Raw genomic sequence first — 23,154 nt, 5'->3', positions numbered from 1 at the left:
CCAATTATGATGAAATTTCTCATCATAAATACTTTCTGTTTTTTTATGCCGTATTAGAGCATGTGGAACAATCATCGGTACATGGCTCCCTCACTTATAACAACGGCCACTTTGATGGCTTCCATGAAAACCATTAAAAAGCAGGAACAGTGTATGTAATGAAATGATCCTGTAACTTAAGAAAATAATTTCATGGATGAGATTTATCAGTCATTTCAGGATCTGCAGATCAACTAAAAAACAACTTAAACAATTAACATGAACCCAAACAGCTAAATCAATTATTCCTTACAAATTTATATTATAGTACAACACTTATCACAGGATAATTTAAAGACGATACAAAGTGTCAACAATGAAACAAGAATCCCTTAAAAGGACCGATACTAAGGCCAATAAGAGTCTGTGTGTTGCATGATTTTAATTTTTTAATTGCCAAGTGTTTACATCCATCCGATATATTCCTGAGTTCATACAACTTCAAAATCACGCATTCTTAACACCACTGTAAACAATGACATAGAAACATGGAGAGTAAGAATCACGGTCTATTCAATCTAATATTTATTTCAAGGGCAATCATACAAAACTGTTCAGTGCTACCTTAAGGAAACTCTGAAAGTCTGTCAAATCTTCCCTCCTCCAACTATGTCAAAACATGCTTGATTATGAATCATCCTATGCCTACATTTCAATGCTGCTGCCTATAAATCCACCTAATGAAATATAAAAGTCCATTTCATTTGTATTACCCATGTATGGGAAATCTCAGCTGTATATTAACACAAAAATCTGTCCCAAAACAATCTGAAATGCAACAATAAAGATGTCTCATGCAGTCCACTGGATACTAAGTCTCTTACTGCCACATAAAATATTGAAAAATTTTTCATAAAATGTACATCAATAATGAAATTCCTTTTTTTATTACTCTTGTTGCTAGCAAGAAGTATAGTGTACCTACTGCATTTTTTTAATAAATCTAAATGAAGAAATGGGATAGGGGTGTTGTTGTTGTTGTAGGGAAAAAAACTGATTAATCTGATTAAACTTTTTCCAAACAAAAAATAGCACAGTAAGAGTAGTATCAACAAACTTCAAGCACGAAATTAAAATCTAAAGAAGTAAGACGCCATATAAATTGTCATTAAGGCAGCACTAGATAGTTTCTGGCTACAGTTACAGTTGAGGATACACTCAATCACCTTTGAAGCTACCCACTATCCAAAAAAGGCACCATAACCATCAACATGTATATATTTCCAAACTTATTAGTGAATGGAAAAACCAAATCAGAAAAAGACTAGCACGAAAAAGATGATCCTTCTAAGCCAACCCTTTGAGTCACCAAAACCCCTCCATTGTAATACATAAAAAAATCCCTAAAACTTTTGATCTTCAACCCCATAAGAAAACTATGTAGAATAAAATCAATGATATTTCACATATATGGCAGTGTGTGTGTCTGTGTGTGTGTGTGATTTGGATTTTTAACGTAGCTTTAAAAAAATTTCAGTCTTATCGCTACGATATCTGCAGTGTGGCAGTTTATAGTGATGTCTAGCACTGGGGCATCATGCCACAGACATGTAACATCATGTTCCACCCAGTCACATTATCCTGAGACCAGGCTGACCAGTCCTAACGCTAACCTCTTAATGCGGAGCGCCAAGCGAGGCACCTCTTAGTACCATTTTTGTAAGTCTTTGGTATGACTCATCTGGGGATCGAACCCATGACCTCCTGCATCCGAGGCGGATGTTCTAACCACTAGGCCACATATAAGGCAGTGACAGATTCCCATAGTTAATGATCAGTAGAGTGGATCACAATGAACTGACCAATTTCCTACAAAATCTTTATGAAAATTTCAGCTAATGTTCATTAACAGAGCTAATTGGTCTATCATGTATTCATTCTGAAGGCAAAAACTTAATCTTAAATCCGGCTAGCAAAATTGTGTTTCTGTACATGAATCATCCCCTTGTACATACAATATGAAATCTTGCACTCATGACACCACTGCAAATAATGAGGTAACATTATGGAGATGCAGCATGGGTGTTTCTTCAACCCCAACATTACCCCTTGACCAATATGATCATTAAGTATCACCTCAGACAAAACCTCATGTCAATGTCTGTTGAGGAGGAGTTATCACCTAGGACAAAACCCCATGTCAATGTCTGTTGAGGAGGAGTATCACCTAGGACAAAACCTCATGTCAATGTCTGTTGAGGAGGAGTATCACCTACAACAAAACCCCATGTCAATGTCTGTTGAGGAGGTGTATCACCTAGGACAAAACCCCATGTCAACGTCTGTTGAGAAGACTAATGATAACAAGATTTTCAATATGAACAAACTGTTGGCCATGCTGGAGATCAGACTGGCACCTTTTTCTTTAGGAACAAATAGATATTGTAGGTACTCTTTTAATTAAACCCCATGCTGATACAACTATTTGCTCTGGAGGAGTAGTCATGACAAAGTTTTCAAGATTTTCTTGTAGGACCAAAAATGGGTAACTTTCATCCACGATCATCCAAGTAACAAAAGTCTTTCAGTGAAAACCCAATGCAAATACAATCATCTGTAGAGAAGGAATAGTTATAACAAAATTCTCAGACATCTTGAATGTCTGAGGGACATCATTTTCTTTTAGGACCTCAGCATGAAACTCGGAGCCAAGTTTCAAAATTCTCCTCTAGTAGTTTAGTAGTCGTAATAATAAACAACAGCTTATGGACACCATATGCCAGACACCAAACAAAAGATGCAAGATGACTGCCACAGAACCATCACTTAAGCTCTACTTTTCTTTGATCAGTAAAGTTCAATGTATCTTCTGTATTACAATTAGGGAGTGAACACTAAAGCTGTCAAGGGTACCTGCCCATCCATAATTATCCAGGTAATAAATGTAGCTAAAGTACTTGCAAAACAAGTTTCCAAGTTCAGATCAAAGATTATATCTGGCAAAATCAGGCTCGAACAAGACACAGAAAATAACTAGTATAGGTCGCAGCTCATGTCATGTGACGCTGATCCACTGTAGACCTCCATCGACTGATCTTGCATTTTCAACATGTACAACCATTTAGCTAAATACATTGAACAATTTCCTTATTTTCTATTTATAGTAACCGTAATGAAACATTTAAAAAAAATGAAAGATGGGTTTTTTGAATTTGAAACTATGTGCTACAGGTTCATTATAGTTTGATACACACTTAAGTAGCAGACCAGTCTTTACTGAGAAAAAAAATATGACGCCAAATATGAAGTAAAATGAGCATATTTGATGTGACTTGTGGATGTTATAAAACTAAAATATGTTAGAGGAGAGTGATTTTGTTAAACTGAATTACATGTTACATCAGGAAAAGAACAAATCAATAGCACTTTATACATTTTGAAAGAGGAATTCACCTGTGATGTAATACAGCATTCAAAATTTGTGGACTTGACATTATAGCCTTTCAGTGAAAGTGAAACATGATGTAGACTAGTTAAAAGGAATATTATCTATCAATAAAATTTATCACTTTGTGTCTGTATTCTCTCACTGATCCATATGGATTTAGCCAATCTGTGATGAGAATTTTAACTAATTGCAGATCCAAGTGTAAGTAGCAAAAATAAATGTATGTTTTTCATGTTTCTGTAATTATGGCATATATATATATATATATATATATATATATATAGATTACTCCTTTTATGCTCAGACTACACCTTTTTGCCACTCATATTAGTAATAATTACCCTTATACCTCCTCTCAGGAGTTGATAGGTATGAACTTACAACAAAGCAGTTCAAGTTCATATTTAATACAATTTCTCTTTGATTGGGTAGCAGGGTAACCAATCATTAGGATCAATGGGTACCCGAGTGACTTTTTGTAAAATTTTGACATCTTTAGTACAGACCACCCTTTGACATCAAATTATGGAAAATGTCTTGGAACACTGTAGCTATATCTAATAACTGAGTCAATTCTAAGCATGCAACAACTTTTAATACTGGAACAAACTGTGTGCCTCTAGCTGTTGAATCCAGATTTAAGGCATTTTTAAAATCACTCATTTGAAATGCCTTTGATCTTGGTTTGTTTAAATTTTAAATTGTTTTTTAAAACTGGGATTGAAATTTTATTTTCTGAGGAAGAATTTCACCTTTTTATCTCAGTATATGAACAAAGAATGCAAACTGACAAATATAATTAAAAGAATGTAAAACTTATATATAAAAATTGTTTAAAAACTATGAAGATGAACAATACAAATACCGCTGAATTTCTGAACTTGAAAAAATTAAAATTAATGTTTTGATTTTCATGAAATTCTGCTATTATATCTGTCCAGACTCCACATAAACTACATGCTTTTGAAATCTTGTCATTCAAATCCTACGTACCTCATCATTTATATATTTAATCTAAATGCAAGCATTTTACAACCAGATATTTCACATTTCCTGAAATACAGGGTCAATTTAGCCAATGGCCCATAGGTCACAGGCCTGTGTGTTTCAAGGACAGTCAGTTAATTTTAATATCTGCAGTACTGTGAAAGTAGTTAAAATTTTCTTAAGTCAATATTTTTATTTGATTGGAGCTGCTGATTTGTTTTCTGCAGCACCAGTTGATTTCCATGTGAGAGTATGCCCTAATGGGCAATGGAAAAATCTGTGTCAAGTTGACCCTTGATATAATAATAATAAATTCCTTTTTATATGTCTTAAAACTGCACAATGCACATGTATAATAACAGAATATTGCAAACTATCTCCCAAGACTTCATGGAACGCTAAGACTTGCCTACTAGCCCAGTATACATGTATATTGTACATGACAGTCATTTTAATGTCAAAAAGGGCCAATTTAAGATGTGCTTCTTGAACTGAATCTGGTCATTGGTGTGAAAACATGGTTGTTGTGACCTACTTTGATACCCCACAATATGGATGTACTCAGCAGTTTTCATTAATATTTATTCAGTGTTCCCACACTTCTGAAACATAAATCAAAAGATGTTTCTTTTATAGACCCTCATAACACCAGTTATATGACCATGTATATAACCATCACTAGAAACTACTGCTATTGAAACTATAATGCAACTTAATTGAATATACATAGTACAAATGTATACTTTCTATGTCAAATAACATATATTGGTAAAACTTTTTTATTTTTAAATAAAATTTAAAACTTTGACATAAAGACCTTAAAATAATTAATGTTTGTAAGAAACAAAAGGACAATTGTTTTAAAAAAATTAACTTATATTTGGTTGGTGTACTAATATATATAACTACAATGTAAGATATACACCCATCCTGGTATCCATGTGGGGGAGGTTGGTACAATGCAACACTAGACTGGTCTTCGCACCTTCTACACATATGGTGCCAACTGCTGGGTAAACAGACTACTTGACACATCCAAAAAACTGAGTGCTTGGACTGACTATACAAATCTGTCTAAGCCAATTACCCAAATGAACCATACAACGTTTGGTGCTCAACTGATTGAAGAGTTAAAAAGAAAATTCCAGTAAAGACTAGGTAAATTTAAATCATGATCAGTGTAATTTGTGATGTCATCATGTAATTCCCAATTTTTCAATATTTGCAATATTATAGGATTTTTCCCTGGTGGGAACAAACGTATTCTCTCTACCAACATTTTCCTTAATTTCCTAGTAGCATGGGAACCCTACATGCAGAATACAGAATTTTCAGGTTATAATTTGCCTTGACCATACACTTGAAACAAAATTCCACAAAGAAATGACAAAAGCACCATGCTGCAGTATTGAAATGAACTTGCTCCACAGAAACTATTATTTTCTTAATAGATTTACCATGACCATGACCTCTGACCTTTGGACAATAAATTCAAATGACAGAAAGCTTGTTTCAGGGCATAATGTGCAAATCAAATTTAGTTTAACAACCATTTATGTCATGCCTAAGTGTCCAGATGTGGAAACAGTTGCCTGCCTGAATGAAGACATAACGCGACAAGAGCTATGAGACTCTTCCAGCAGCTCAGCTTGTGACATGCACATCAGTTAAACAAAAACTTCTATACTGTGCAAGGTAAACTTTTATATATGCAATTTTAAACTAATTTGTGGTATGTCACTATCTCCAAGTTTGTGAAATCATACAAATTTTGCACGATTCACACGCTTGCACACCCTGGAAGCATCTATTTCAATCTGTAATATAGTTTAAATTTAGATTTTACATGTGTCTGTTATATTTTCACCCTTAAAAAAGAATTATAAACATTTTATATTGTTTTACTGTACATGTATTTACATGGTATCCAACAACCTTAATTTCCACCCACTGCCTTAGATAAATAATTATGTTGCAAGATATAAAAGGATAGACAGAAATGAGAAAAATCATAAGGTATTCAAACACTGTTATTATTTAAACAGAAAGAAACAGGAAATTATACTATATATGAAAATTAGATTTAATACTTTTTCAAATCGATTAATCATTCAAGTAAAACTGTTGTTGAAACATTGAAATCCTCTTGAAAGCATATCTGATTTTATCTATGCATGTTTAACTCAAATGCAAAACATATCAAATACAAAACTATCCCTTGAGGCGCTAATTAAACTCTGCACATACACTAATTGTGAAGTGTATTTTTTACATAGCTTTAACAAATTTTCAGTCTTATCACTACTATGTCCACAGTGTGGCAGTTTAGAGTGATGTCTAGCACTGGTGCACCATGCCACAGACACATAGCATTATTTCCCACCCAGTCACATTATCCTGACACCAGGCCGACCAGTCCTAACACTATCCTCTTAATGCTGAGAGCCAAGCGAGACAGCTGTTAGTACCATTTTTTATAAGTCTTTGGTATGATTTTGTCAGGGTACGAACCCAAGACCTCCTGCATCCAAGGCAGACACTCTAACCACTAGCCCAAGAGCGCCCACTAACTTTGACAGAGTACTGAAGCTCACACTTCACAGAGTTTCGGACAAATCACTCAGTCCAGTATGCTAAAAAAAAACATGGATATTCAGATCTAATCTTGTACACATTTCATGTGAGCCACAATTATCCATTCAACATCAAACAGCTTAATTGACAATGTTTTTAAATACTGAAGATAGTTTGTAAATGAAGCAGTGATTCTACTGTTTGTCAGTTTAATCAGTTAACAGCATTGCCACATTTTCATGGGTTATGAAAACATAAGATGCTGACACTGCTTCCTAACTGCATTGAGCAAGGGGCAGCTGGTCATGTGTTTGCTTCACATATGTAATGATCACATTATTCAAACTGATGGGGTGATTTATACCACTCTTAAGCCACTGTTAATGACATGGTCATCAGAAAATAATTGATGATGCAAATTTATGGACTGTTTTGAGGACACATGTAATTTAGCAACTGGTTAGTAGTTTAGTGTTTCTGGCTATGTCAGCTCACTTTGATGTTGCGTGTAAGTGATTTGTCTTGACAGGTGCTTGATCTGTGTTCATGCTACTAGTGTTTCCCTCCACCATTAATACTGGCCGCCATGTATAGCCTATCGTGCTGAAAAATGGCGTTAAACCCCACAACAACAACAACAACAACAGCTACTAGTGTTTCACAACTTAAGTGACCTCATTGGCTGTCTTCAAATTTAAAAAAAACAACTTTATCTGACCTATTTTTAGAGGTTAATCCTTTAAATGAAATACATACTAATGTGCTAGACTTTGACTGTCAAAATCAGGAATTTAAGTACCCCAGAAATATTTCTCTCCAAAACTACAAAAATAATTGATATTATAGTATATCAATTACTAAGTTAAAATAACTTGCAAATTTGTTTCATTTCAATAATGCCTGAATCTATCATGCTTTCATCGTTTTTGCAAATGATGTCAAACTATGACGTTACAACGGAAAATAACTGTCATATGAAAATATTACAACCTAATTATGGAAAATGTCCAATAATTTAATGATGGACAAAAATCATATGAAAAACTACACAAGCAGGAATTGAATATGTCTAATAATTGAATAGATTTTATGGGATAACAGTTTTGAATGTGAAGATTTGAGGACTTAATGGTAGTTTTATTGAAGTAAACTGAGATTAACCATCACCTGTCAGTCAATCTAATCTAACAGATCCCTGTGACAGTATATATAACTAACATTAACAACCTATCAATCTTCAAGTACTAGACTGCCACTGCCATACTGACAAGCATCAAAACCGTATGATAAATGTAATTTTTATGGCATCAAATCACACTTTACATTGATCATTACATCTCTTTTGCAGTACAATTTCTCAGTTTATAAGTTTTTCACAGTTTTAGATTTTGAAATCTGGACATCAGACATGTCAGAAAATTATATTTTTAATATATCAGACATGTAAATTCAGTCCAATGACTAAGATGTCAAATTCTGTGAAACATTCTGTTGTGACAATTTCTAATAAAGTTTATCTAGGTGAAGTAAATCCAATTTCATAGGCCTACTTGGAAGTCAACACAATCAGATTGGTGAGTGGGTCAGGTAAGGTCCACACCGATATGAGCCAATCCTGGTCAAGCAGGGATTGGTACTGTCCAATTTGTAATTTAACAAAATGTTCTTCGGTGCATAATTTTCATATTGTGATGAAGCAAGGAAAGAGAAGAGCTCTGCCAGGGGCGGTAATCATTCATGCAGCCCAGCTAAAAATATTTACCGTAATTCTCCCATGATATGCCCATGTTTCATGATAATCCCATCCTCCAATTAAAAAGATGGTGGATAATCCATCAATTTAAATCTTTGCAGCCACCACTCAATTAAAATAATGTGGCCACCATGTATCTTAAAAAAACTGTGGCTATCCCCCAATTTTAAATACTGTAACAAAATATTATTTAAAAAAGCTTTTTTCCCTGTGATATGCCCATCCCCCGCAACCCCCTTTAAAAACTTGTAAAATATGGGACCCCCTGGGCTTATCATAGGACAAATACTATACCTTGGCTTTCTTGTTTCTAGCAAAGTTGATCTAGAAAAAAATGGGGTTTCAGATTCATTATTGTGAAATCACTTGTCATTAAAGGACACGTGGTTCTTAAGTTTTCTATCAAACTAGGTAACAAGGTCCAATTAATGTTTCCTATAAAAAAACAAAAAACAGTATGCAACAGAAATTTCCCGATATATATAAAAGGTTTTTAATTACATGAAAGCACTACAGATCCATGGATATGAAATGAAAGAGAGAATTTTATTTAAGCCATAGAGAAATATGAAGCAAAAATATGAAACTGATCTCCAGTATAGAAATCAACATTTTATAAAGTCAAATAAATCACAATATTGATAGCCTGTCATACATTCTAACCTCTTAAGAAAATCAAAACAATGGTAGGAGCCATAGATGAGATCTGCATTCAACTTAAATATAAATTTAGAAATTAAACTTTTCTTCACATCATTTGGAGCAGGTAAAAGAAGGTTTGATTAATCAAGATACTGTTCATTGGTCTGTTTTACATGGATGAATTGGCAATTTATATCCTTTTTTAACCAAACCATAATTACAGTTTTATGTGTATAACACTCATAAGAATTTTTCTGTATTGTAAGTTATGTATTTTGATGTTTTGTCCAATAGTGTTGAGTCAGGACCATAATTCAAGCTCCACTACTCAAACACTGTAACAAGTAGTATTGACTTTTGCCAGGCATGATATAAAATTAACAAATTTGTGGCACAAAATTTTAAACCATGTTTGACTGATGGAAATTTAACTGTGCTTGATTCAGTAAAATTAAAACTATGACAACTACCATTTTTTGTATTCTCTGTTAGCAGATCATTGAATTTACCCACTGCATGTTTTGTATAGATATTTTGAGATTATACTACCTGTAGTTAAATTAAGTTTCATCTGAGTTAATCACACCTACTACCAGATTTCTAAGTCTACTAATTAGATCTTAAGCAATCTTTGGAACATTTCACAAGTAAAATAACTACATATGTAAATACTTCAAAGGAGAGACAACATTTTTGTTGAGCCTGCCTTTACTTAAGCTTGAAAGTCAAAATGCTTTTGAACACCAAGTCCAGTGCAAAACAAAAAAAAAAATTAACATTGAGCCTAATCTAGGGTGTGGATAATGTACAGACAGAAGAACAGACAAGCATGGATGCAAAACTGACTGTCATGCTAGCTTTTGTCTGGACAGGCTCAACACAAAATTAGACATGCAAACACTGGCTGATAAGGTTGAACCAAAACAAAAATGCAACCTGAAAAAGATGGAAGATAATTTAAATACACTTTATTTAAAAATCGTACCTTTCACCACGATAGTAATCATTATATTGTCCTGCAGATTCTCTGTCAACGTTCGGGTCACTCTTCTTCAAGCGTGCATCTTCTCTTGAAAAAGCTGAAGAGGGAGAAAATATTTTCAAGTATGTAACAAATAAAACTGAAAAATATGTTGCTGAACAAGTGTCATTAACTAGACAAAATTTAGAAATTCAGTAAAGGATTTGATTCACTATATTCTCTTTTGACTATCACCACTATATGAAATAATACTTTTCTAAATGTACTATATGGTTACTTCACATGAAAGTTTTGTTTTTGATATGGGTATTAGTCTCTGCTGTGTTCTAATGTAAAATGAGGATAATGTCACCTGCAGCACAAAACACCAGCACTCCAAATATGAGACATGCCCTGTTTGTGTACTTATGTGTATTCAAAGGAAGTTAATATTCTCTTTTCCATTATAGTTATATCATAATAAAAGTTCATTATAATATGAGGAACATTTTCTTATTCATTATAAAGCCTTCTGCATCAGGTATGACTGGTTCTTAATTGGGAAATGTTTTCTTCATGAAATTGTTCAATTTATACCAATAATTTATTTTAGCAATGTAGTTTTAATATTATTAGAATATTTAAGGAGGTCAAAGCTACTTTTGAATAACAAGCCTGTAACTGTACAGAACATGTAAAAATTAAGGTCCATTGTGAATAGATGGAATATCTATCCTTAATCTAAATTATTTCATTATCTATAATCAGAACAACAACCATAAACATAGGTTTTTTATTAAGAATTCAAAAATGAATTCTTCTACTCTTCATCTCTGCTGTCATTTTTCAGTCATTTACAGTTGGAATGATTGTTTGTGATTTCAAAATTATATGTTTAGCATTTTGAATCTATAGTTTATGTACCAGCCTTTCATACTGGTGCTGAAGTATGTTTATTTGTGTGTCCACATAAAACTCCTGAACAACATTTAATCCCCCAAAATGTAGATTATTCTGAATATTGTCAATTTAACCCATTTTATCCTGTTTACCAATTTCAACTGCAGTGCCTGATTCCTGAGAAGCAATTCTAAATACATTGTGGTAAAACAGAGCATCATACAGCAGCAGCTGCTGAAATTGTGACTACCTTCACCATGTTTACTAAAAATGTTGTAACAATGTTATTTCTTTTATAAAGTATATAAAACTATATATCTCTGAAAAGGTAATACAATTTGCAAAACACAGTGATATATGTTTTGTTATCATTTACCATTGTACATGCTCACAACTGTATTTTGAAATATGACTAGAAAGAAAAAGAAAAAAATTAAAAAACATGCCAAGATGTTCAGTGAATCTTTTGTCCACGAAAATTAATGAAATGCTCCTAATATTATGCAAATAAAATAAAGATAATTCAATTTCTAGTATTTTGGTCCAAATCTGAAGTTTCTAGCACTGTTAGTTCAAAAGTTATAATAATTTTACTAAAATTGGACAACATGACACAAGGAACAATTTGTTTACTTCCCATTCTGAAACGTACTTCAGCATGCAGTTTCTCATGAAAACATGTCACAAATTAATCCTAGAAATCTTTCAACGTAACGATTTGTTTCATCAACAAGTTTTTTCCAGATTAAATCATCCCAAAGTAATTCAAAATAATGTTTTGCATCGGCTTCTCTTGGGTGTTGCTCCTTCTATCAATTTAAATCTTGGCTTCAACTGAAGTGAAAAATCATCCCGGACCCATTTTTCTTGAAAGCTTTCAAAGTCAGCTTCATTCTCCAAATCGCTGTTGAAAAGTGCATGAAGCCAAGCATCATCTCTTTCATGAACTTTATTAAATTCTAACCCATCATTTAAGTTAATATTATCATTGGAATCATCCAAATCCTTAACTTATGTGTCGCTACCCTTGCTATCAACATTCATGTTTACATCAGAGTTGTCGTCCATCATTTTATCGATCGATTTTCAAGTCAACAATTTCTTTTCCAGTTGCGTTTTTTTAAAAAATTTTACTTTGCATGTGTGCTTTAACCATTTCCTGTGTAGGTGAAGAAGTACACATATATGTGTGATGTATAACACGTGTTTCTGGAGACGCTACACACATACGTAGTAGAGTATGACCGTAGTTGTATTCAGGATAAAATGGGATACTACGACTGCAGGCGTATTCAGGATAGAATGAGGTATTACGACTGCAGTCGTATTCAGGATAAAAAGGGATAATTCATGAAGCAGAATTTTCACACCAAAGTTTGTAATAATTCCATTAATTATAGACTCAATGGCATCTTTGCTTTTATACAGAAGGTTGTTTCAAGATTTTCACATTTAGTCAAATTTTATTTTGGAAAAGCCATTTAAAAATTATATTTTACCAAATATACTCGTGTAAAAGCCCGTTTGTGTATAAGCCGACCCCCAAACTGAACAGGCATAAACACTAAAAAGTGCATGACCAGTGGATAAGCTGACCCACAACTCTGAGACATCTAAAGATACACGAGGTAAGTTCTAAATGCATTTATTTACTCAAACTTATATTTTAAAACAAAAATACATGGATACTTATCTTGAGTTTATCTGCATGATTATTAAAAAGAAATGGTAAAAACTTGTTTGAAAACTAATTTTGTTAATTTTCTGTTTCCTTATTATTTCTGCCTAATTTAGATTTGTGTCTATCTTGATTGAACAATGACAAGAATTTAGCAATCGCGAGTTACTGTAATACTACCTCTCCCTTTTGACTTAATTGTTTGTTTATGCACTATTGCATTGGACATTTATATCAGTGCACTGGTAATCATGTTTTTACTTTGCTGTGAAATTGTAAATACCTAACTCATTAAAATGTAATCCCAGTATGACAACACAATGTACAACAATACTGTTCAATTCAACATTCACAATTAAGGCTACTGAACATATTTACATAATGGCACCACCACATGTACATTGTAAGTTTGATTATGCGCTGAATTAAGTACATCCCTTGAGTTGAATCATGGGCACCATTGCGCTGAACTCTAATGATATCTCCAAAATACAAAAAAGAAGTTTCAGAAAAAATGCTTAACATATTGTAAAAACTGAGTTGTAGTTTGCTTTGATGTAAGTGACCTTACACATACCTGTCAATTTTCACGCTGGGAGGTAAAAAAAAAAAAAACAATCCCGATTTTGGGGGCAGTCCACACCTACCTACTGATTTCATATCTTCCGATTTTTGCAGAGAACTCCAGATTATTACATTATGTCTTCAATGTTCATTTCTTCTAAACAAGAAAAGTCCTACATGTACTGTTTCATCACCTGTGAATTATTGTTATGATGAAATAATTACTTTACTAGAATGAATTTGCTTCTTCACTAAATAGAATGTTAAGTTACCAAACATTATTCATGTAAATTAATGATTTTTGTTTACCTCTACAACAAAACAAAAAAATATTTAAAAAATAAACCACAACAATAAAATTGTCCACAATTAATTTCAATCCCAAGAATGATTACTACGAATGCTGTAACTCCATATGCTATAGTGCCATTCCCATGAAAAAAATTTACACAAGTGAACACCTGGCATTTTTATACCATATAAACCAATGTTAATTACCATCGTTAAATGAAAAGAAGGAATGAAAATACATACAACGCAGCAAGTGTGTCCTCAAAAAACTAATTCAGAATAAATGTTTTATAGTAAACAATACTAAATGTTTTACAAGTTGACATTAAGGGAATAAGGTTATATATACGAGGGGAAAATACCACGAGACTGCCTATTTAGGCACCTTTAGTTCAACAAAATTGGGAATCCTTTATTTGCTAATCAATTGCTGGTGCTTGCATAACACAAAATAGTTTAGAACGTGGTTCTTTGAATTACTACGTAGGGGCAGTCATTTCCTCAAAATAATTACATTGATAGGGATTAACTTTTAATGAGTCGTGTTGGCTTTCTTGCTTGTTTATTTAAGACTTTATCTATTGTGCAGTTTGACCACAGCTGACCAGAATATGAAAATAGGGCACGTACTGGGGGAAAATAGGGCACGTCACAGGGAGAAATGGAGAGTCTTTTTGCGAATTTCAAGCACATTGGACCAGAATGATCAATCAATATTTAGTGAAAACAAGGCTTTTAAAATGCCACAGAAAACCTCCTGATTTTAGGTCACGATCTCTAGTTTTTATTCAGTCTCCCTACTTGGCTTCTGAAAAGTTCATAGGCATGCCTTAACCCTGTTTTACAAAACTACAGTAATCATGCTAATATTATGGAATAAAAGGCAATTACATAATCAATGTAATGGTATAGTTTTCAGTCAAAATTCCATCTTAACACAAGCCAGTTTTGGGGTTTAAATATTAACTGGACTGTTCTGCTGTCGCAAAACTAAAGACAAATTCGCCAACTATCAACATAGGGGATGCTGAAACATCAAGCTTTCCACTATCTGGAAAGTTATGATATTTGTTCAGCTAAAACACAAAATTAAAATTGATTCATGTTGATCTTAGTTGATCTATATGAGAATTTTAGCCTTTATTATTACCACTCCTCGTTAACATGTAAATTATGCTGGCTATATGCCTTATACATTTAAGCCTGCGGTATTACCTCCATTTGTAGGATTGCTTTAATCATTGAAAATGAGTAACTCGTGAGCGCGTGATTAAACTTAAATGAAACAGCTATTAAGGACAAGCTGAAGTGTTATCTGGAATAATACAATTTGGTCAAAACAAGGAATAAAGCAAAATCTGCATCTGATATGTTTGGGAATAAACAAGGATTTAAGTGACGCTATGCACGCCTTGCACTGTGTAAGTACTGTACATTATAGTACAGCCTGATCTCCCAGGTAACCTCAACTGGCCTGCAAATTATGAAATCTGTATTTACCTTTATATTTTTTTTGTTGGAGAAATCAGAAAATATGCACATGCAAACTAATAACAAAAACAATCATAGTACTTTATAACAGTTTAATAATTGTTAGGTCACTGAAAGTTTTTTTTTACATGCCCATATCTTAGGAAATGGAAAAAATTATTGTTTCGTGTCCAAATTTTTACCACCATTACAGTAGTAACAAAAAGACATAAAAACTAAAGTTTAGACACTGGCCCACGGATAAGCCGACCCCCCCCCCTTCTTCTAGGCTTTTATATTTTCCTAAATTGTTCAGCTTATACGAGAGTATATACGGTAGTAATGGTGGCCAAATTACATGATGGCTCAGCACCATATCTGAAGAATTTAAAAGTCTTCTTGCCTAAATGCTTTGTCAAGATTTGTTTGAATGCTGGTTAACAGTTTTAAGTAATTGTAATACTGTTTCTCTTTTCAGTAACAGCCATATCTGACAGTGGATTGGCATAATTTGTGAAAAAATCTGTGAGCCCTTCATGTCAAGATGCTTTCTGTCAAATTTAGTCAAAGCCTGTTGAGCAGTTTTTTAGAAAAAGCTGTCCAAAGATTTTTTTCAACTTTTAGTAAAAGAAGCCATAATGGATGGTAGATCAGCAACAATATCAGTGTATGCCTTGTCTAAAATGCAAAAGCCAACTACACTGTTTTGCAATGCATAAGGAATAAAACTTGAGTAGTTTTTGGACAGTTTTTTTTCAGCCCTTATCTTGAATGAAAGCCATCTTCCATATTCTCATATGCAAGCCAACCACAAAGTCTGTTCAATACAGGTGATAAAGAACTAACGATAGCAAAACCATATTTCAACCTAACCACTGTGACCTTGACCTTTAATCTTTTGATGGAAAAATTAATAGACGTCTTTCACATCTCAAAACACAATCCATTTGCAAAGCCTGGTCAATGAATCTGATATTTCAGTTTGCAATTTTGACCTTTCAATTGACAGATTTCTTCCCTACCTGAGATGCAAGCTACTTGCAAAGTCTGGTAATGACAGATGGTGAAGAACTGGAGTTATTGTGCAAAAATGAGATAGGGAACAGGCAAATGGAAGAACATAACAATATTATATACCTACCTTAAGGTGGGTGGGTAAAAAGTGATACATACATCTGCCATACACTCCACAGATGATACATTAAACAATGCTTCTTCTCCTAAACTTACAAGGTTTTGGTGGTTCATGTGTGACATTTCTCCTTTGCTGGTGGATAATCCAAACGACAACGCAGCAGGTAATAATTATAATCACTGCAACCAACATGCCCAAAAACCACTTCCAATTGGCAACAAGAGCAAAAGCCGAGGCTGAAAAGAAATCAACAGTTAAAATTAAGTATGAAGTATTCCACAAAGTATTTATTCTAAATTTTGCTACTATTTTCATTGTACATTACGGGTTTTTTTGCTCCATTTTTATCTAAAAGAATCAGCAATCTGGGGCAATTTATGTCTGGCCAACATGTTTTTTTTTATCTGATGAATGGCATCAAAAGACAAAATAAAAATATGACAAAGAGAATGAAATGACACAAAAGCAAACAAGAAAAGAGGTTTGACCACTGGCAGTTGATGTTATATATCCAGGTATAAATTACTATTACCAATCATCTACATCCTCTTGCTACAAATAGCATATACAAAACTCATGCTCACACTACAGACTCTGAGTTACAAATAGCCTATACAAAACTCATGCTCACACTATCCGTACGAAATAATTAGGCAGATTCCACCTGGAACTTAAGCAGACTCCAGGCGGAATCTGCCTAAAATGTTAAAAATCTGGTTAATACAAAGGCAGACATGGAAAATTTGAAAAGTCAAAGATGAATCCATCTAAGAGTCCATCTAACTCTAAGATGGACTTTTGCCAAATTCCTGCTATAAATACATCTTTAGGCATAATTTTGGACTTGGTTGATTTTCCACCCACCATCCAGGTGGAATTAGGAACTTAGTCACTGGCATCTGTTATATGAAAGAAGGAATCTGGACTTAGTTTATTTTCTAACCAACATCTAGGCGGAATGAAGAACTTAGTCATTTACATCAGTTATTAAAAGAAGGCTTAATTAGGACTTGGCTTTTGTGTGTCTGTAAAGTTAAATGACCGAAAATATAGTGATACTTTGTGATTGTAATATTACTGACAGTTCAATAAAAATATCAATAAGATATAATAAAATTTATTGTTTCTGGTACAATTTGAATGATTTTCAGCAGCATTTATATTTCCTGTTTCTGATAGCTGTAAATTTTTATTGTTTATTTTGGGCACAATTTATAACTTCTTTCCACAGCTTTCCTTATTAAATTTCTTTAACAATTTGTTGTTGTTGTTGTTGTATTTTTATTTAACTTCAGTTTTCATCTTGTTTTCCGTTTTAAAACATAATTTCGCTTTTCTCCTGACTTGAATTTTCTTGATATGGACCCATTTTTTAATATCGTCTCCGAAACTCTTTTTTAAATAATGCTCTATCCGGTCCCATTCCACAACGAGCTTTCAAATAAGTATTTGTTCCATTTATTGCTTAACAGAGAATCGTTGTATAAAGCTTTCTGATTGGTCAACATTTTGTAATTGCCCAATGAATTGTCGCGTAACAGAAACTGATGGGAAAGAGCATGTTTACTAAACATGGCGATTTGAATTTTCGAGCGGGACGAGAGACTGAATAACCATTTGAAAAATGTGCGGCAATGAGAATACCCTGAACGCATATTTGATGTGAACATAACTTGTCAATCTGTATGAAAACTGAACACCAGGACAAGCATTTTGCTTTTTATGCCATAAAGAGCTTTACAGTAGCGGCTAACGTGCTAAATAGGACAAGGAATTGATTCGGGATGATTTTGAAGTAATATACAACTCCAAACTGATTAATTCAGAATTTAAGGAGGGACAACGTGTAGATCACTGGTGGGAATTGTTGCCAGATATCCATGTCTATCAAAGATAGTCATATCTTTGCGGAATTTTCTTGGCTGAAAAGTAAAATCTACTTTCAATCTCGTGAGGCATTATTGTGTATATTATCAAAATATTCTTGGTGTGTTGGAATTCAGTGTAAAATAAGAGTTATTATATCATGATAAACGTTTGTAGCAGCTGCTTTTGGAACAAGGACTAATTCGAGAGACCACAACAGCATCATAGTTTGTGCAATCAAAAATCCAGTTTACAGTACAAGTGACATAAGGCAGGCTCCTAGCTTTTCTTCTTCTCATAATCAAATTGTCTCAAATGGATGCTTTTCTGTAATTTTGCATTATTTTCATGGCTGAATTTTTCTATGCAGATTAATATTTTATATTTTATATATGTTAAATGTGTTCACAGATGCCTATGCATATGTTCCAGGCTTGATACTTTGATTTTTAAAACCACTTAATTATTTAGTTTCAGATACTTCATATCATGTTGTATATACTGTTTATGTTGTACATCACAGATAGAAGGCCTCAAGGTAGATTAGTTATGTAGCTAACTGAATTTACCTTCTCTAAATAAAGCCATTATTATTATTACTGTTGTTATATTAGTATTAACTCCCATTTCTCTTGCCTTGGATGTCATATAATTACAACATCAGTATAATTGCTTTCATGCACACTTAAATATCACCTTGGTTAATAAAGTCCTGTTTAATTCATATCCATTATTTCTTTGAAACCTGCTGAAATGTCTGAAACACTAAAAAAAAACTTCAGTAAAAAACTATATAATGATCAAAATTTTAGTGAAATCTTACACAAGTTTTAGTCAATTTTTTTGTGAAACCTCACAAATATTTCAAAGAAATTTGAGTGAGACCTCAACATAATTTCATTGAAAGTTTTGGTCAAAATATGTGTGAAATCTCACCAAACTTTGAAATGAATATTACTAAGTGATGCCATGTTGGATTAAATTTTGTATGCAAGAAAGAAAATAGCATTGCCCCTTAGGACAAGTAAAACCTAAATCTTATTTGATAATGTCTGTCAAAATAAAATTTATGATCCATTTTAAATATTACTGTGAATATTTATCACTGATTCCCAATAATGTCCAAAAATCATTTGGGAGTTTAATATAATTCTGAAGTATATTTTTTATGGTTTAGGCAGAAAATGCTTTAAAAAAACCCGTCTGATATCTGCCTTGACATTTTCATTATTGGATGGGGTTTCTGCAGGTATTTCCACGTAATTAGGCAGAAATAAAGATTCCACCTAGTAACAGTAATTTCAAGCAATATTCCACCCTGAATCTGCCTAAAAGTGATAATAAGGGGAATCTAGGCTAAATAAGCGGAATAAACAGATTCTGCCTAGTAGACAGAATAAACAAATTCCACCTAGTAGGCGGAATAAACTAATTCCGATTAGTAGGTGGAATAAACAAATTCCACCTAGTAATAGACAGACTAATTTGCATATTTCAGGCTGTATTCCACCCTGAATCCGCCCTGAACCCACCTAAAATTTATAATAAGTGGAATCTAGGCTTTAAGTGAAATCCGCTTTAAAATTCCACCTGGAATCTGGTTAAGGTCAGGGCGGAAGTTTTCGTACAGGTACAGAGTTACAAATAGCCTATATAAAATTCATGCTCACACTACAGTTACAAACAGCCTGTACAAAATCCATGCTCACACTAGAGTTACAAATAGTCTATACAAATCTCTTGTTCACACTACAGAGTTACAAATAGTCTGTACAAAATTCATGCTCACCCTAGAGTTAAAAATAGCCTATACAAAATTCTTGTTCACACTACAAAGTTACAAATAGCCTACACAAAATTCATGTTCACAATAGGGTTACAAATAGTCTATACAAAATTCATGCTCACACTCCAGAGTTAAAAAAAGCTATACAAAATTCATGCTCACACTAGAGTTACAAATAGCCGATACAAAACTCATGCTCACACTACAGAATTACACATAGCTTACACAAAATTCATGCTCACACTACAGAGTTACAAATAGCCTATACAAAATTCATGCTCACCCTACAGAGTTACAAATAGCCAATACAAAATTCATGCTCACACTACAGTTACAAATAGCCTATACAAAATTCATGCTCACACTACAGTTACAAATAGTAATTAAAACACTCACAGTAGTATGCAGTGAATGCTGTGTTAACCATTCTTCCCAGAAGCCTTTCTTAACTTAATTCTTACTGAACAGAACTGTAATAATATTTACTCTATAACATTCGCTTCTAAGTTAAGCCCAACTGTAACTGTATAGTCTCTAAACTAACACTGCATGATGAGCTGGCAGATCTGGGTCTATTCAGCTTTTCTAAGAGTAGTCAGTAGAACAAATAACACAAACTCTGAATTGCATACACATTATGTGATGGCAGATTAGGGTCCATGTTGTCTGTAGTTGGACCGACTTATACCCATGTATACACAGAATGCATTCTGACCACCTTAAAAAAATATTTATTGTCTCAGATACTTACCAGTACCAAGAGTGTTTACTATTTTAGTTTCACTACTGACTCGATTCTCTCCATCAAATGCCACTACTCTGACTTCATATGCTGTACCAGATTGCAGACCTGTGATATTTTTCCAGTTGTACAAAACTTCATCCGTGGTCTGAAGCCAGTCAGACTCACCTGAAATGTCACGATTTTATGAAATATTGTGTAACAAAAAAAAAAAGATATTCCATAAGTATTTGCTTAAATAACCTTTAAAAAAATGGCTGATCACTATGCATGGCATCAGCAATTTCACATCCAGTGACCTTGATTCTTGATCAATCAATCACAGACTCAACAAAGCTATGCCCTTTCTCAACTGTATTGATGCAAAAGCAGTTGATAATAATTGAGTGAGGGTGACGTGAGAAAAGACATTAGGGTTGTTCCAGTAAAATACACTTGGGACCCAGGGAAGGCCCTTTTTATGTAAAGTCATCACTGATAGATGCAATTTTTAATTTTGTAAAATTTCACATCAATTCTTTGAACAATCAGAGTTCACTGGCATATATATTGTAAAAAGTGCCTTCCTTGGTTACCAATTACCTTACATGGAACAGCCCTAATCAAGTCAAATATTTTTGCTCTTGTTACATTACTTTTACCTGTGTATTCAAGAATCAACATGGAGGTACTGCTGCCCATGAGCAGACTGCCTATGAAGTTCAGTGAAAATTGGATCAAGGAAACATAATTTATATAGCAGAATCAATAAATTACAATGTTGGTACACAATCCAGTCAACCACATTGGCTCCTTTCTCCATTTATCACCTCTTAGAACAAGCAGTAAAGCACATCTGGCATACTATTCATTCCAGTGCCTGCATGGGGTATGTATGTATTGAAATCTAGGCTTTAGCATTTTCCTATGCCACAAAGTTCTAGACAAAAGACTAAAGCAAACTAACCATTTGTTGCAAAAACCACCTTGTCTATTGACAGAACAATAACAAACATCACCTTGTCTATTGACAGAACAATAACAGACATCACTATTGCTATATCTCCCCTCCCCAACTCTTCAACCATCAGACTGGGGAGGTGGGATAAACACAGAAGGTTGAATAACATTATGTGCCAACATGTTATTAATAAATTACTGTCAATTATTCATAAATTATATATCTAATGAAAATGGGCTTGACATCAAATTGATTAATTTTTCTTTTGGTTTTGTTTGTTTTAACATCACAAATACATATTATTGGTACATCATGCTAAGTGCCTTTATCAAGGAAACACTAATGCAGCCAACCATGACTGGTCTGGGCAGGAATTAGACCCATGACCATTTTATTACAAGTCTAGCACTCTACTAGTTGAGCTACCATAGCTCCCCACATCAAACAGAATCCCTTAACTGCAAAATATTGAAATTACTCAAATACATACTGTTAAGGTGTTAGATATTGTGTCAAAATGTGACATGTTTGTGACATTGTTGTAACACGACAGTGTGACTATAATACATGTGATTATTAGGTGCCATTAATCAAATATCATATCAAAGAATAATAAAAAAATAAAAATTTCATTTTCACGATTTAAATTTTTTTATTGACATAAAATTTAATCCAATACATAATACAAAAAGTTTATTGTTCTTTAATTCTGCAGTAATTTTTAGTGTGTTACAGAATGCAGTTTGTTACCTTCCCTCCTGTATTCTGCATAGAAAACTGTTCGACCACCAGCTGAGCTCCCAGGTGTCCATGTTATATTGATCATTGTCTCTGTTACATACAAAACACTGAAAGTGGGTGAACCAGGTGCTGAAAAGGAAATATTGGCACTGTATTACTAAAAAATATGTACAATGGTCCTACCATAATGCAGTCATACAAGTGTACTGTGTGTGCTACAGGCAAAATGTGTACACGGGTCCTACCATAATGCAGTCATACAAGTGTATTTTTACAAGCAAAATGCATACACACATCCTACCATAATGCAGTCATACAAGTGTACTGTGTGCTACAGGCAAAATGTGTACACTGGTTCTACCATAATGCAGTCAAACAAGTGTACTGTGTGCTACAGGCAAAATGTGTACACGGGTCCTACCATAATGCAGTCATACAAGTGGACTGTGTGCTACAGGCAAAATGTGTACACTGGTCCTACCATAATGCAGTCATACAAGTGTGCTGTGTGCTACAGGCAAAATGTGTACACTGGTCCTACCATAATGCAGTCATACAAGTGTATTTTTACAAGCAAAATGCATACACACATCCTACCATAATGCAGTCATACAAGTGTACTGTGTACTACAGGCAAAATGTGTACACTGGTCCTACCATAATGCAGTCAAACAAGTGTACTGTGTGCTACAGGCAA

General features: G+C 33.7%; 1 protein-coding gene across 4 annotated transcripts in view; it reads right to left on the bottom strand.

Moving 5' to 3' along the window:
* Positions 1 to 23,154, bottom strand: part of LOC149788031 (neuroglian-like) — a 101,799-nt gene that overhangs the window by 24,720 nt on the left and 53,925 nt on the right. For 2 of the 4 annotated variants that reach the window (XM_089974308.1, XM_089974309.1), the window contains exons 20-24: positions 22,467 to 22,586; positions 20,786 to 20,944; positions 16,478 to 16,618; positions 10,369 to 10,462; positions 9,036 to 9,065 (exon numbers count right to left, since the gene is read on the bottom strand). In XM_089974308.1, coding sequence (XP_089830434.1) covers positions 9,036 to 9,065; positions 10,369 to 10,462; positions 16,478 to 16,618; positions 20,786 to 20,944; positions 22,467 to 22,586 — 544 coding nt within the window. The remainder of the gene's footprint in view (positions 1 to 9,035; positions 9,066 to 10,368; positions 10,463 to 16,477; positions 16,619 to 20,785; positions 20,945 to 22,466; positions 22,587 to 23,154) is intronic. The other 2 variants (XM_089974310.1, XM_089974311.1) reach the window with 1 other exon arrangement.

This window comes from Sinohyriopsis cumingii, chromosome 11, assembly GCF_028554795.1.
Source record: "Sinohyriopsis cumingii isolate HCF-2022 chromosome 11, ASM2855479v2, whole genome shotgun sequence".
Classification (NCBI taxonomy): Eukaryota; Metazoa; Mollusca; class Bivalvia; order Unionida; family Unionidae; genus Sinohyriopsis; species Sinohyriopsis cumingii.
Note: the sequence above shows the minus strand (reverse complement) of the source record. Positions and strands in the feature narration are given on the sequence as shown.